Consider the following 16,386-nt stretch of genomic DNA (forward strand, 5'->3'; position numbering starts at 1 on the left):
GGCTAATTGCCCTAATCAGCATTGGCTGTGTGGGAGCTGTGCCAAGGAAAATATTCGTGGAGTTGTCACATCAATTAACCCTTTAGCAGAAGGAGGATCCTCATTCCACGACTATGGATCTGTTAGCTGGAGAAAGGGACAACCAATCTTTTGGAAAATATAGCAAATGGAACTACCACTGCTATGCAAGCATTTCACAGTAAGTGGCTCAGTATCACAGACTGCTGCTCATAAGTGCCCAGCCTGAGACTAGTTGCTGGCTACAGTAGGAGGTGTTGGCATGTTAGTAAATACTGTCTGCTGTTATCTGTGCAAACCAAGATCAATGCATTGAGACCAACCTGAAATTCTGGAGAAGACTAAAGCCCTCATGCAACATGATAACCAAAATTAATTAGTGTAAAACAGCTGTTTTGTGGTCATGACTTAGCTTTTGTTTCCCAGGTCTCAGGGAATAGATTTTAGCTGTACTTACTCTCTAAGACAAATAGCTTTAAATGGATGCCAGCTCTGTTCAGCTTCATTATCCTTGAGGACAGTTTCCAGGGCATCCTATGTGGACACTTCCTTAAAAAACTGCAAGTTTGCTCTCCTAAAATTTAGGGTCTTAATCACAGCCAGACTCTTAAATGCTCCTGCAAATAAAAGTCAATATATAGACAAATGTTTACAAAAGCCAGTGTGAATGAACATGGAGGGGGAAAAAAATTTAAAAGCAGCTCTCCTGCCAAGGATCAAAGGCCAACACTCAGAATTCCCAGCTGGCACTCACTGCCAAGTGCTGCAGCAATGCTGAGTGCCAAGGCACTGGAAACTGCCTTTGCCATTGCAGCCCTCGCACTCCCCTGAAAAGGCAAGGGCCGGCTCCCTGCTGCTGCCCTTCCCCGGCACGGATTTCAGTCCCGACCTCACTGGTTCTCATCTTGGGCATTCTCAGCTCTGGACTGCAAACGTGCTGCCATCAGGAGATGGTTCTTTGCTACACTGCATCAGCAACGCTGGAGATTATTCCTGACAATTCAGCAGAGTCGAACTTATAGGAAGAGTGAGTCACCTGTAGCTGAAATTAAGTTCTGATCCTAATTATTTCACAGAAATTGTAGGGCATTTGAACTCTCCCTCTAATATCTGCTCTGTTTGCGCGGCTGTAATATTGAATTGTTTTTAAAAATGCCTAACAAGGGGTCTGCAAGGTATAATAATTCTTCCGCGGTTTTTTTTCTTCTCCAAAGGAGCGGTGCTTTCCGTGGTAAGTGGGAGATGAGTGACTTCTGCCATCGTTCCGCCAGAGGACGGGAATCCAGGAGCGGCAGCAGCCGCCGTGTACCGGCAGGACCGCCCGGTGTCCCCCTCGTGCCGCAGAGCGCTGCGAGCGCCTCCGGCCCTGCTGCTCCGAGGGCGACGGATCCACCGCGAGCCCCAGGATGGCCGGGCGAGGCTCCCCGAGGCTCCCCGGTCGGCAGCTCACACCTGAGGGCCACCGGCTGCCAGAACGGCAGGTGAGCCGCCTTGGCACGGCCGAGGGCTGCAGAAGGAACAGCACAAGCTCCAGCTAAAAGGTCTGCGCTGAAGTTGTTCCATGGCGATTCCTCAGCTGCTGGAAACAGTAGGAGATGCGGCAGCTGCTCCTCCCTCGGCAGAGGAGTGTCCTGGGGACCCAAAGCATCGTTTCATGAAGGTGAAAAGCCAAAACACACAAGCCCTCTGCTGTGAAGCTTCCCTGCCAGAGCTGCTGGCGCTGCTCACACAGGGCAGAGGAGGCACGGGAGGTGCAGACACTCTCTGCTGCTGAGTCCTGCCTCAGAAGTGTCAGCAGACAGCTGGAGACCAGGAATGATGATCAGGCTCCCTGGTCTCTCTTCTTTCTTGCATCCTGGACTGTGGTATTGAAATGAAATCATTCCTTGTGACTGATTTCTCAAAGCTTTATTCTCTGCTTCAGATTCTTTTGCATCCTGGAAAAGACCTGCTTCCCCCTTGCTTTGTGTTTATCTTCTGCTACACCTTGGCTTGTAAAATAAAGGATTACTGTACTGCTGCTTTGGAGAGGAGAGGGAAATCACCACTGCCGCTGTATATAAGTCAGCACATGCTCAGGTGTGCAAGAAGGTCAAGGGCAGCCTTGTGTGGCCAGCAGCCATAGTATGGCCAGTGGGACCAGGGCACTGATTGTCCCCCTGTTCTGGGCACTGCTATGGCCAAACCTCAAATCCTCAGGTGATTTGTGGTACCCTCATGACAAAAAAGACATTGAGGACAGGGGTGTGTCCACAAAATTGACTAGATCTGGTGAATGGGATGGAGAACAAGGAGCAGCTGAGGGAGCTGGGTGGGCTGTCTGGAGAAAAGGAAGCTCAGGGAGGACATTCTGGATCTGCACAGCTCCTGAGAGGAGGGGACAGTCAGGTGGTGTAGGATTCCTCTCAGTTAACAAGTAACATATAAGAGGGAACAGCCTCAAATTGCACCTGTGGAGGTGCATAGGCTGAGTTGGAAAGGACCCACCAGGATCAGCTAGTCCAGCTCCTGGCCTGGCACATGACACCCCAACAATCCCATCACATGCCTGAGTGTTGTCCAAATATTTCTTGAACTCATACAAGCTTGGTGCTGCGACCACTTCCCTGGGGAGCCTGTGGGAAAAAAAAGACCTTTTCCTGATATCCAGCCTAAACCTCTCTTGACTTAGCTCAGGGAGCCAGATTATGCTGAGCCACTGCTTTAGGGCTTTTGATTAATGCCTATAAACACTATCATTATTGATTATTTATCAGAGGCTGCGACCTTAGAGGTTTCTTCCCGCAAGGGCAGGTGTGTTCTCATTCCCGTGATGAGCTGAAAGGTGCGGACGTGGTTAGTCTGGCCTGCCTTGCGCGGAGACGAGCACAAAGCGGGGCTGCGATCCGCGGCTGCGGGGCCCGGGCGCTGCCGGCGGCGGCGGCCGGGGCGCTGCGGGTGAGGCCGGCCCCGCTCCGCCCCCGCTCCGCCCCCGTTGGTCTGACAACGGCCCGCGCGGCTCCGCCCGAGGGCCGCGGGGCACGGGAGAGCCGGGAGCGGCCCCGCAGCGCCTGGAAGGTCAGCAGCCTGGAGTTTCACCGCCGGGAATCTCCCGGAGCCGCTCTGGAGGCTGGAGCTTCTCTGCTCTACTCAGGCTGGGAGAGCTGGGGGTGTCCCGCCTGCAGAGAGACCTCGGAGCCCCTTGCGGTGTCTACAGGGGCTCCAAAAGAGCTGGAGAGGGACTTTGGATAAGGGTCTGGAGTGGCAGGACGAGGGGGAATGGCTTCAAACTGCCACAGGGCAGGGTTAGATGGGATATTGAGAAAGATTTGTTCCCTGTGTGGGTGCTGAGGCCCTGGCACAGGGTGCCCACAGCAGCTGTGGCTGCCCCTGGATCCCTGGCAGTGTCCAAAGCCAGGCTGGACAGGGCTTGGGGCAAGCTGGGATAGCACAAGGTGCCCCTGCCCACAGCAGGAGGTTGGAAGATGATCTAAGATGATTTTAGGTCTCTTCCAGCCCAAACCACTCTGTGATTCAAGGAGCAAGGAAGGCCCTTTTCCCAGTGAAGTGTTGTGTCTCCTCTTGGCTCCCAGCTTGCAGTTGCCAGTTCTTCTGGAAGCAGGCCCGGCCACTCAGCTGCGATGAGCCACTAGATCTCCATAGGACGAGTGTGACATGTTCACAGAGAGGAAGGCTGTAAACAGATCTTCAAGGCCAAGGTAAAAAAAGCAAAGGATTGAGCAAAAGCCAAAGGAATTTCTTGTGTTAGTCAGTTTTCTGGCTGTTGAAATGCCCCAGGTCATTTTCATAGTTTCTGGTTTTGGTTTGTTTTAGTAAAAAATGAATGTGTTATCTCCAGCATATGCTCTCCAATGCATGTACATGTGTTCCCATCTCTTTGTTGTATATCAGGTTATATTCACTGAAGGCAGAATCATAACACAGCAGTAAAAGATTTAAAGCCATAGTTATCCAGATTCAGGCATTTCTCACTCTGCTGTTTACTTTCTTGGTAACTGTAAGTAAAGCAACACCATCCAGTTTCTCCACTTTTCCTCTCTGAGGAAAAGATTATCCTTTTCTTTTTTTCTCATTTTGAAAATAGCCTTAGATGAAAATGGTTACGTGTGGTACGTAGAGTTCATTGTTTTACCTTTCTCTTCTGCTGTGTTTCCCCTACTATTTTTCATTCATTATTTTGTCCCAGTTCTCCATTCAGAAGGTTTGAAGGAATTCTAATTGTTGAGATTATGGTTCTTTGAAGGCTCACTTAGCCCACCTTTTGGATGAAGAAAAGAAGAAGACAAAGTCCTCTAAGAAGAGTAAAAAGCTCCCTTTAAATAGGCATTCAGAAATGTTTGCTGATGCCATGCCAGTACTGAGTAATCAGCAGAAATGTGTTGGAACAGCACCCATCAGTGACTTCACAAAAAAGCCACAGTCAGACAGGTAGGGAACAGAAGCATAAAACCCCAATTAAATGTTGATAACTAAAGGAATGAAATTGACAGCTTTTCACCGGGAATTATAAACTCCTGTATTCTTGCTCATAGCACTAAGGACTTGTAACAGATTGTCTCCTCATCAAATGTAAATTTAGTATAATGAACTGCTTGCTGCCTGTTGAAGTGCAGGCTACCAGACTAATATTTGCAATGGCAGGCATATTGTATGGTTTTCCTTTTAAAAAGAAATTGTCTTTGCTTTTAGTAATCTAGATATACACCCGATCTGACACATATTTTTTTAAGCTGTGTTTCCAAGTAAATGGCTTACATGATGATGCACTAAGATAATGTAATGAACAAGAATGGAGTTAATGCATCCATCCTTTTTTACCCTGATCCAGCTGCTAAATAACAATACAGGGATTCTCACTGACCCCAAGGACAACCACAGTGCCCAAGCTGTTGGGAAAAGCACTGGGCAGATAAAGGCTATTTCCACATTTCTTGCCAGTGTCTCCTTAAGAGTTCATAGGTTTTTTACCTTTTAGAGCTATTCTGTAAGTCTCTGTAGTTTACATGTTCTAAATCTAGCATGTGTTGCTGTAATGCCATCCTAATCGATTTGGAATTGGGATCTACCCAGACTTCAATTTGTCTCAGAAGAGGCAACTTTGAATCTTTGAATTATATTCTTTAAAGTTAGAATTATACTTTTGTTCACTTTAATGTTAAATTTTGCCAATTAACGTGTATTATACTGTTATGTTAGTCCTTCTTCTGGTGCATTTTTAATACAAATTGAAGCTTTATTCTCTTTCTGTTTCAGACAATCTACAACTTTTCCAGAGGCATGGGGAAATGTAGATGCAAGTTCAGCTGAGGAAGTCAGAGGCCTGCCCGATGTAGTTGGTAAAACTGGTTTCCCTTAATGTCATATATTTTAATTTACAGTCACAGGAAATGTGGTCCATGTAACAGGTTTAGCTGAACAAGGTATAAAGTTCTGCTGGTTTGAAAGTAAACCAGCAGGAGAAATTAACCCCACACAAATACCTTGTGAGAGATTTCAAACCAGAATTACAATTTAATAGAAAGATTACAGCAAATGCATTGATACAGCAAAACTGGTTTAAAACCACAGAGTACCACCTGGCACCCTGTTGGTCAGGGTTGCAGTGGTTGCAGTCCTGTCAGAACGGGTTATTGTAAATGCAGGTGAACCCAATGGGAAGAAATGATGATGTCTGACTCAATTCAGAAGGCTGAATGATTTCTTTATTATAACTATGCTAAAATACATTAATATACTATATAAAGGAAGATACTAAAACCACATATTACTTTCTCTAACTCTATATCTCTAACACAACTCGCGACCCTCTCTGAGAGCCCAGCCCCAGGTGGGTTGGATTGGCCATCAGGCTCAAACAATCCTCACCAGAATCCAATCAAGGAATCACCCCAGGTAAACAATTCTCTAAACACATTCCACATAGGAAAAACAAGGAGCAGAAATAGAAATTGTTTTCTCTTTCATTTCCCTCTGTGCACCTCTATGAAAAATCCTGAGAGAGGGAGAAATGTGCTGCCACAATGGGTGGTCTTGTGGAAGTTCAGGTCCTCCTCTGGATATCCAGTGGTGGTGGTGTTCCAAGTCCCCAGACTGCCTAAATTATATACAGTGGAGTTCATGTGGTACATCCCTCAGTGCAGGGAGCTTCATAATGGAATGGAATTATGTAATCCCATGAGTCCTAGAATATTTTTGGAGTATATGGTAGTCATTTCAGCTTCCCACTCTGCTACTGCATAATCAGTTCATTATGGCCCATTAGCACAGATGACCCTCACTGGATAGATGGTGCAGCTGCTTCCCCAGCTGAATCATTTTAAGGATAAAGAAATACCACCTCACCTTGCAGGGCTTGCCTCTCTCATTTTAACACTTTTATCCTGGTGGTCAGGTGTGCTGAAAACCACCCATCATTAGCAGGTCATCATAAAATGAGGTAGAGGGGAGTAGAGTACACAGTTTGGTTACACCCACATTGGTTCTCTTTCTCCTGCAAGGTAACAAAAATCAAGCTCAGGAAATGGCCTGACACATTTTTGATGATTTGTAGGTAATTTTGAAGATGACGAGGCTTCTAATAGAAAGAAAAAGACAGTTGTGAAATTGTTGGTCAATCACAGGTTATGTTTAGATGATAAATTCCAGTTCTGATGTAATCAGATCTCCTTCCTGAAATGTTGCAAATTTTTTATATCGTATCTGAGCTTAACTGATAGTTCCATGCTGTTATCCTTCTGAAAATCAGAAGTTTAAAATATGCGCTAGTATTTTTAACCTGCATTTGCTAAGATTGCACTTCCCTTGGAAAGATGTTGCACACTGTGAAAGCTGCACAAACTACAGCAGTCATAGTGTAGATTTTGGGATTTGCTGTTCATGCATCCCATGTTCTGCAGCAACAGTTCCAGGCTCTAGAATCCTCATTTCTTCCTTGGCAGTTCCTGAGGAAACAGGCAGCAGTACATGGAAGAACCTGGCAGGACGGCGGCAAAAGCATCACGATAGAGCAGTGATGGAAATGCAGCGGGAGCTGGGCTGCATTGGCAGGGTAAGGCAGGAGTTTTTTATCCAGTCTGGAGCTCTTCTAAGGTCAGGGCCCAAGATTCAAATGATCACACTGACCTACCGTTATAGGAGATGGCAGCCTCTGTTCTGAATCTTCAAGAATTCCTTCAGCTTCAAGTGATGAAATCAGATGAAAAGAGTAAACTTCTGTTTGAAAAGATTGCATCTGACATGGCTTTGGAAGCCTTCTCATATGAAGTAAGGCAACTCAGCATTGGCTCAACTGCAGTCACTTGTATCTGCTCTGCGTAGCATCTTCTTATGGCTTGCTGGAGTCCAAAATTACTTGGTTTTTACTTTTTAGATTTTCTTTTATGTGTTTTCACTTTTCAGTGAAATTGAAAGTAGATTTTTATTGCAGGGTTTGGAAGAACTCTGGAATATGATACACGAAGAGTCCTCAAACAGAAGGAAGTGTATTAAGGCAATGGATGAATCCCTAAAGGAGATTGAAAGGAGTCGAGCCATGAAAGTGAGCTGCAGCCTGAATAACTGTTACTGAAGCATAAGATTGGTATTTGCTGATACAATGCTGGGTGCAGAGCAAAGAGTAGCTTGTTTCCAAAGGAGTCAGAGGTCTGCCTGTAGTTCTGTTGTGTGGTGATGGCTTTCTTTTCTCCAATAAACTATTCATTTTATACCCACATAATCAGGAGAAGCTATTTTTTTTCCTAGTTTGAAGGCATTTCTTTCACAATTACTTATGCTAAAGGTGCAAGGAATATACGAGCTGCTTTTATTTCCCTGGAGAGTTGTGTAGGTCAAACTTTGTTTTGGTCTGTTATTTTTTGGGGGACATAACCATTCTGCAGTTGAGAAGGAGCTTAGACATGACCTAGCTTGATTTTAGTTTGGGTTGGCTGGATGTTGCTAGCAAACATGTTGCAGTTTTGTAGTCTTCAGCCTAACCTGTAAAAGTCATTGGACATCATAGGAAATGTTTGGATTAAAAAAATAGACTGTGGAAGAGCTTGCTGCACTGTCCTTGTAGGCAAAGAAAAGCTGTTTGTTCTACCAGTGCCAGTTTTCTTCTCTTTTTGTAATTTTGGTACAATGAATAGGTCCAAGAGTACCACCAGTAACCTTTCTGTTAGATTAGTTACAATAAATGTCAGAGATGAACACGTTTGCTTTAATTTTGTGTTCACTCAAAACAGGCACTGGTGGATTTCCTTCAGATATTTGAAAGGAATGTAGTTTGATTTGTAAATTCATATTACGGCCAGTCTGCAGAGCACTCAATTATCACAGGTATTAAAGAGCAATCAGCTAAATAGTAGCAAAGTAGAATGTTTTAGTTAATGTTTTTATGAATTACTGAAAAAGTCAGTCTTTAAAGTAACTAAGATTAATATTTTAAAATTTACTTCTCAATCTGTGTGTCATCCAATTAATTTTAATTCACTTTAATAGATTTAATGAATAATTAATGAATCCAATGGAATTAATTTTAATGGAAAAAATTCTCTTGTTCATGTAGTTTTTTTAATTTGGGAAACTGATATTTGAGTTAACTTTTTGTTGTTGCTTTTCTTTATTCTTTTATTGCACAGATAACAGAGGTACTGACCAAGTATACAGTGAAACTGGAGGAAATTTCCTTCTTCTTGGCAGCTGATGTTCACAAACTCATAAACAATAAGGCAATGGTAAATGTTTTACCTGGAACAGGATAGCAGTTCCTAGAATGTCTTTTTTCCTAGCTGAAATTAATTTTTTCTGCCTATCAATCACTGAAATATAGAGAGATTTCTACTTTGTAGGGTGTTTGTAATCATTTGTATTCTTTTTTCCCCTCATTTTCTGTAGAAGACATATTGTTTTGTTTGTTTTTGCATGTTGTATGCTGCTTCTACTCCTAGTTTTGTTGTTTGGTTTTTTTTTTTTATATGCAGAATATAAACAGAGCATTGCTGGGTAATGAGAGAGCAACTGCCAAGTTGCTCTTTAATCTAATGAAATCAGAGCTTGAGAAAGAAAAATTGCATCAACTGAAGTGGCAAGAGAGAGTCAAGGACTGGAAGCTCATCCAAAAGAACTGTGTAGTTCAGAGTTTCAGGTCAGAAGCTTTGCAGTCTTATTTTGGACAATGACTAACACAAAGTGACTAGTGTTCACTTGTGGTTTCTATAAAGCCACAAGTTAAAAAAAGTTATTTTTTCTTTATACATATAATGTATGATACCACGTTTGATATCATGTTTCCATTATACATATCTTTTTTCCATCCTGCAGAGAATTTATGGCAAGTGAAGAAGTACAGAATCCCCCATCTGTGAAAATGGAAATGGAAAATATGATTAAGGAGCAAATTGTACTTGGTGAACACAGACTGAGGGTTTTGCAGTATATTGGGTATGGCAAAAGAGGATATAGTATAAAGGAAAACAGTTCTTGCTGGAGTTAATGTGAGGAGCTTGGCTACAAAATGCACTTTGCTTTCTGTCAGTGTGTGATTGTTAATTTCAGCAATAAGACATGGTCAAAGCCTATTTTTCTACAGCTCTTTATAATGGAAAAGCATTCTTGATTTTCACTGCTCCAGCTACACTAAAGAAATGGTGATTGTGGGCTAAAAATGCAGGAATGCAAAAGTAAATCTTCCTGACATTTGAAACTGGTAGAAATGGGCAGACAAAGATGGGTGGAAAACTAGAAGTTGGTGTTTTTTTCTCCAAGGGGTTTAATTTGTGAAATAAATTCAGAGAGGAATATGGATAGAAATCTGACACTGTTATGTTTGAATATCCATCCTGAACACAAAAAGCATTTTTGGGTGCAATGCATTACAGTATTTACAGGGAGTTTTTTTACAGTGGTTGTTGGGAACAAGGTAGATAACAGTTCCTTGTTGATGTTCAAGGCCAACTGTTTATTACCCAACAGTCTCTTTGGTTGATTTTCATTGCAAGATGGCTGTAAATAAAATAAAGCACAGTAGCATGGATGCTCTGATTCATAATTTTGTATTTTTTAATAGTTTTATATACACGTGACTGGTTTGTATTTTAGAATACCTGACTCTTGTTTCCTACTTTGATAGCACCTTGTTGCCTCCAACATATACAAAATCTGACTTAAATGAATGGCACAGAACTCTGGAGAATTTAAACAAAAGTATAGGTAAGTTGGGAAATCATAAAAACAGTCTGGAATTCAAGCAATACTTTCTTTTTTCCTGGGCAATGATGAGGCAGACAGTTGCTTTGAAAGTGCATGTTTGCTCTATTCTTTGTTCCATCATGCCTTCTCAGTTGTTTTGAGCTGGCAGTAAGACCCAGAGAAGCTGCCTGTGACATCACTTTCCTTTGGCTGGTGCAAACACTTGTACATGGTCACATCTAGCAGGAACTGGCTTGGTTAGAATTAATCTGGGGAAATAAAAGTTTAATTTTGACATGGATCAGTTTTCAATCATACAAAAATACTCCTTTTTAACTCTTGGAGAAGAAGAGGCGAAGAAGTACTGGAGGTACTTCCTTTCTCTGTGTCCTGTAGGGTGCCTTCCCTCTGTGTGCCTGCCTTCTCTTGCTCCAGAGCATGTCTTGTTGTGATGTTTGTAGCCTGTATGGTAGCAAAGAAGCTGGTAGCAATTGTAAATAACTTGCTACTTCTAAGCATGATTATAAACGGCTGTGTATTAAAGCATCTTACTTGATTGGTTGTTAGAGTCACACAGATGTGTGACACTGCTGGGATCTGTTCCCTCTGCTGAGATTCAGCACATGGCCTCTTGTCATGTTTCCTTTTCACACTGCACTGTGAAATACAGAATTTTGACTGTGGTCTGTTCCATACCATTCAGACACCCATAATGCAGAGTGTGTGGAGAAATTGCGTGTCCAGTATGAGCTGGTCCAGGGCAAATGTCAGGAAAAAGTGCAGACCTGCAAGGTGAGTGTCCCAGCTTTGGGTGTGGTAGCCGTGGTACAGTGTGCCATTACAGTAAAATGTGTTTGAGGATCCACCAAACACTGAGATAACAAGTGAAATTAGTTTTTAACCTCTGTCTTACTCAGTTCAAAAAGTAATCATCCATTTGGTTTCACAGTAGTGTTTGGTATTTGTACTTGAAATGTGTAAAAGCTGTAACAAATGCTAGTAATGAAGGGGGTTCTGTCCTGTGTTTATGTGGAGAATATAAGGACCTTCAGCCTTTGTGCTAAATCTATCTTGGCAAATCTGTCTTGCTCTCTGTCTCAGTTTCTCCTTCTGTATCCAGTTGAATTGTAGTGTTTAGTAAGCAAATGTGGGATATAGGAGGCTGAGTCTTTCTCTGTCCATCACAAGAGAAGAAACAATAAGTTTAGTCATGCTCTCTGAAAGTCATGCATGTCAATAATTTGCTATTCTTTTCATTTAGATGGCCCTGTTGGATAAGAACATTTGCACAGTAGAAGATGTTGAAATTGTACATTCCAACATGCTTCAGATGACTGAGAAACTAAAACAAAGGTTTGAAGAAGAACTGGAGCACATGGATGTATGTTAATTACATTTGTTTTTATCTTCTTGGCATTAGTCTGTTCTTTTTGTGCTCCCATCTGCAATGCCTTCTGCATTGTAGGCTATTAATGTCACATTAGAAAGAGCTTCATAGTGTGACTAAACACTACAAAGAAACAAAGTTTGGTGTGGAAGAGTTTCACATGGAAGAGTTCATAATTACTGTGTTTATTATTTGTAATATATTGCATTTTTATTATCACTGATGTCTGAAATACATATGATAGGGATGAATGACATATGGCCCAGTCTGCCTGAAGGCAGAGGAATAGATTTAAATGATCTCCCAAATGTTGTGATTCTATACATCAAAATGACCATGCAGTTGTTCCTAAAGAGATAAATTGTAGAATGTGAGTTGGTGCTCTGCCATGTCAGAATAAACAGAAGTTTTGGTACTCTCAGCTTGTAGAATAAAAATCCACATTCTTACCCAGTTTACTTGGAATTTTTTTTTAGTCTCCATTTAGAAGACACACTATTGAACACCATTTGTGTAGTTCCAGGCAGACTTTTATCATGTTACATATGCTCTTATTCATTCATTTCACCTTCCAGCAGTTTAAAAATGAGTTGTTCACTGGAGTGTTTTTCTTTAGAGTGATTTTAAGGAGATGGCTAAATGGCATGAGCAGAATTGTCAAGGCTTGTACAGCTGTGTTCAGGAGGCCATGGGTCTGTGGGATGTCCATCTACTCCAACTGTCCCAGCAGGAAGATGTACTTGAGGAAAAACTAGATAAATACAGATTGGAACAGGATGACATAATACAGGTATAAACATAAAAACAAGGATGTGGCATAATGTAAAGAAAAGACTTCTTAATACAAAGAAGCCTCTGGAATTCGAAACAGCCGCTATAAAATATCTGACTTTTACATTGGAATTTTTACTTTCCGGTTTCATTCTGTCAAGTGCATTTTTGCTAACTGCTTGATTCACACTGAATGGACAGTCCTGTCTTGTTCTTGATATGGCAAAAGTGATAAATATCACTGCTGCTTTCTGTACAAAGTGGCTGTAAGTTGCTATTATGAGATTTTGTGCAGGTATGGACTCTGGTTGAATGCCAAATTCTCACAGTGACAACAGCCAGCTTGGGATGGCTGTGTCAGAGCTGTTCACTATCTAGGAAGATCTTCATAAGTGATGAATTTGGCTAAGGTCTTGGTGTAGAATATACATTCATAATCAAATTACTTGAATCCTAGTTATGGATATTTTAGTATATACTGAACCGTTTTTACTAGCTTTTTAATGTGGCCTTAGGTGATGAAAGATGATATGGATACAATTTTGGAAAAAATGAAAATGGCGAGCTGTGAAGAAGAGCTGAAGGAATATTTGGAGAACGCCCTTTCTTCTCTAGATGAAATTAAAACTAGGTATGAATTTTGTATAAAAGTAAAGCATATTTTAACATTAGTTGTACTACTTAGGCCTTGTTTATGCTGTTGTGTGAAGGTCTGGAAAAAGAGTGTTTCACTTCATGTAAGAATATAAAATAATGTACATATTGAACAAGGTTAAGGCAAATAATACCCACTGTTTAGAAATGGGATCAAGAAAGACTGATATCATTCAAAAACCATACCACATCAGTATTCCTGTGCATACCATCACATCCATGCCTTATTCAGAAGGTAAGAGTAATTGTTCAGATTCTTGAATCACAGGAATCAAAAGTTGGTCTGCACCATCACATCTGCACTTGATCTCATTCAAAGTTGCAGGGACTAAGATCTTTAAGTAGCCAAAGTATTTATTTTGGTAAGCACTCTTTTATCCTTTTTGTGATTAGGCATTTGCAACCTTAAAAACCATATAAAAATTGGTACAATACTGCTATTTTTGCTAAAATATTTAGCAGCAGGTGTGAAACCTGAGAGGAAGCAGCTCTGCTCTCACACCCAGGAGGTCTTTTCTGCCTGTTAGATAAAAGGCACATTAGAAGAGCAATATGGACATGAGGGGCAGATTTACACACCTTATAGTGGGATTGTGGTGGTTTGATACTCCTAAAAACCATTCATACAATTTTTAAAAAGCCAGAGGTAACAGACCAAGTGAAAATACAATGTAACCTATCTGAACACATACATAAATTCCCCATAGTTATCTTTGTTTAGGAGACAAAGCAAATGTAAATGAAAACAAGTGTAAACACTGATTTTTCTCGAATCTAGACTCAGCTTGAACTGTTAGTTTTTATTTTAGAGTAAAATGAAAATAAATCAGGCTCAGTCACAGCTGAGCACAGTGTAGAACTAACAAGAAAGACAGTAATTTGACCTCTCTTACATAAGCAGAGTTTGAATGGTTCCCCATTCAAAAGGAAGGATGTAAAAGGCTTTATTGTAAATATTTCTTAACTTTTGTGCATTTATTTATTTGTAATGAACTAATACCTAACAAGCCAGGATGTGATTGTGTTCAGTATAAACAGATCAATGACTATGTTTAGCCTAAAGGTTTTATGAGATTGATCAAAAAAGTTAGATTTAAGGGCACTGTAATCACACTTAATTTTATTTCTAATATTTTAATCTCTTAAACAGTGACCTTAAATTTGACAGGATTGAGACATTCAAGCAGATTGTAATGAATGAAGTAATGGCTTATCCAAAAGCTATTTTGTGGGAGTTGATTTCTTATAGTATATCCATCAGCCAGCACTTTATTGTGAAGGAAATCTTCAAACAGGTAAAAAGAATATTTCTTCTAGTTCAAAACCCTACTGGTGTATTACTTTTTCACTTTAGAGAAAATTTGCATTACCTTTAAAATTCAGATTATATAAAGTACTGTTTCAGCCATTGAATAAAGTGCTTTTGGTAGAGATAGCAGAGGGTCCAAACTTTTAACTCTGTCCTTGTTACAAACAGAATTTCAGCAAATTCACTTGGCTTTTGAACAGAAAACTACAAGGTAACAGATTTTCAGTAATTGTTTTGAGTGTTACAGGTTCTTTAGATAGTGAGTGATCTTTTCAACACTACTGAAATAGATACATTTGAGAAGGGATATGGTTTTTTAGAAGAAAGCAAATCTCTATTTTAAAATGCTGTGATGGGTGTTTTTTGTTGTTGTTTTGCTTTTAGAACTTTCAAGACACACCAGACTTCACAGTTCAAGATCAAAATAATACCTCAACAGTCCAAACAGGTATTTCTGCTTGGTTGTTTTTCAATCTGTATTTCTTTGGATTGTAACCAGAAGAACTCTGCTTTAACTGTAAATAAGTAGTCGAGGCTTCAGAAGGTGAACATATAGTGGAGCAGCAAGCTGAGAGCATCGTGCAAAGAGAGGAAAATCAGAGTATCCTGAGCTGGAAGGGACCAATAGGGATTGTGGAAGTCCAACTCTTGGCCCTGCCCAGACACCCCAACAATCTCACCCTATGTATCCCTGAGAGCATTGTGCAAACTCTCCTGGAACTCTGGGAGCTTTGGGGCTATGCCCATTCCCTGGGGAGCCTGGGCAGTGCCTGACCACCCTCTGAGGAAAGAACCTTTTCTTAATCTCCAGTCTAATCCTCCCCTGGCACAGCTCCAGCAATTCCCTGAGCCCTGTCCCTGTCACAGAGATCAGAGCTGCCCCTTCACTGCCCTTGAGAAGAGCTGCAGCTGCCAGTGAGGTGTGACCTCAGCCTCCTTCAGCTGAGCCAAATGCCCTCAGCCACTTCTTGTATGGTTTCCCCTCCTGACCCTTCACTATCTCTGTGTCCCTCCTTTGGACATTTCTGTAATACCTTTAGGTCTTTCTGACATTGTGGCAATCAAAATTACCCCCAGGGCTCGAGGCAAGGACATTGCAGCCCAGAGCAGAGCAGGACAATCACCTCTGTCAGCTGGTGCCAGAAGATGGGGACAGTTGTCAAAAATCAGCTGGAGAAAAAAAGCTAACAGAGAAAGAGGTGATCTTGGCACAGGGAATTGAAGAAACAGAGGAAGAAGAAGATGAGGAGAGTATTCCTCATAAAAGTAAAGAAAATGAGCATGCAGAACAGGGACTAAGCATTACACAGGTAAGTGAGCAAGAGAATAAGTTTGAAGGTGGAGGCAGTCTTGTCCAAAATAATGAGGAATAGGAAGTCTTTTTGCTGAGAAGGAGTAGAAAGTAATTTTTTTTCTTAGTTTCCTTACAAAGTACACAGATCCTTTTATGGGAAAATTGAGTGTATAAAACAGTTCACAAACACTCTTTTCAGTCTTTTACCCATGTAGAAACCCTTTGCATAATTTTTTTTTAATCTGTCTTTCATCAGTGTTCTCAGCCTGTGGTTTTAAGCTAAGTATTTGTACCTAAGTATTAATTTTTCAGTTTCCATTAATTTGTTGCCATAACAAAAACCTTTTAAAACGTCAGCTCTGCCTGTGTCTTGCTGGCATACAAATACATAAAAATATAAATATTGCCAGCACTGTGTAAATGTCCAAATTGAGAATGAGAACATTGTTCTAAATGTCCAAATTGAGAATGAGAACATTATTCTAAATGTCCTCAGTATTCCTAGACTAGCTGATGCACTGTTGATTCTATGCTGATACCTTTAAAAGTAATGTGACAATTTCCAACAATTTCCCAGTCAGTGTCCAAGAGCAGCGAGGCAGAGAGTGCTGAAATTGCCACTGCTAGTGAAAACACTTATACTGTTCTTAGAGTTGAAGAGGCAGGAAAGACTGACATCACAGAGAGTTATTTTACAAAATATGAAAAAGAAGAATCACTTCCTATGTACCTGAAATATGTACTTCTCACAGAAGCCATGTTTGTTGAACTGAAAAAAAGGTGAGC

At 41.2% G+C, this 16,386-nt stretch overlaps 1 protein-coding gene across 13 annotated transcripts in view; it reads left to right on the forward strand.

Annotated features, from left to right (window-relative positions):
* Nucleotides 1-2,922: 2,922 nt before the first annotated feature.
* Nucleotides 2,923-16,386, forward strand: part of CCDC180 (coiled-coil domain containing 180) — a 33,753-nt gene continuing 20,289 nt past the window's right edge. For 3 of the 13 annotated variants that reach the window (XR_014957119.1, XM_085586637.1, XM_085586641.1), the window contains exons 1-19: nucleotides 2,923-3,075; nucleotides 3,591-3,716; nucleotides 4,342-4,446; nucleotides 5,272-5,354; nucleotides 6,957-7,066; nucleotides 7,153-7,281; nucleotides 7,445-7,555; nucleotides 8,637-8,732; nucleotides 8,979-9,142; nucleotides 9,319-9,438; nucleotides 10,127-10,206; nucleotides 10,889-10,977; nucleotides 11,447-11,566; nucleotides 12,189-12,362; nucleotides 12,859-12,974; nucleotides 14,148-14,292; nucleotides 14,691-14,754; nucleotides 15,384-15,616; nucleotides 16,178-16,380. Coding sequence is in view for 12 of the 13 variants with exons in the window: in XM_085586637.1 (XP_085442763.1) it covers nucleotides 3,673-3,716; nucleotides 4,342-4,446; nucleotides 5,272-5,354; nucleotides 6,957-7,066; nucleotides 7,153-7,281; nucleotides 7,445-7,555; nucleotides 8,637-8,732; nucleotides 8,979-9,142; nucleotides 9,319-9,438; nucleotides 10,127-10,206; nucleotides 10,889-10,977; nucleotides 11,447-11,566; nucleotides 12,189-12,362; nucleotides 12,859-12,974; nucleotides 14,148-14,292; nucleotides 14,691-14,754; nucleotides 15,384-15,616; nucleotides 16,178-16,380 (2,186 nt within the window). In the remaining variant the exon portion in view is untranslated. Of the gene's footprint in view, nucleotides 3,076-3,124; nucleotides 3,717-4,204; nucleotides 4,447-5,271; nucleotides 5,355-5,418; nucleotides 5,911-6,956; nucleotides 7,067-7,152; nucleotides 7,282-7,444; nucleotides 7,556-8,636; nucleotides 8,733-8,978; nucleotides 9,143-9,318; nucleotides 9,439-10,126; nucleotides 10,207-10,888; nucleotides 10,978-11,446; nucleotides 11,567-12,188; nucleotides 12,363-12,858; nucleotides 12,975-14,147; nucleotides 14,293-14,690; nucleotides 14,755-15,383; nucleotides 15,617-16,177; nucleotides 16,381-16,386 lie in introns of those variants that run through there. The other 10 variants (XM_085586642.1, XM_085586640.1, XM_085586639.1 and 7 more) reach the window with 10 other exon arrangements.

The sequence above is a fragment of the Lonchura striata genome, chromosome 8 (genome assembly GCF_050655825.1).
Source record: "Lonchura striata isolate lonStrDom1 chromosome 8, ASM5065582v1, whole genome shotgun sequence".
Lineage (NCBI taxonomy): Eukaryota > Metazoa > Chordata > Aves > Passeriformes > Estrildidae > Lonchura > Lonchura striata.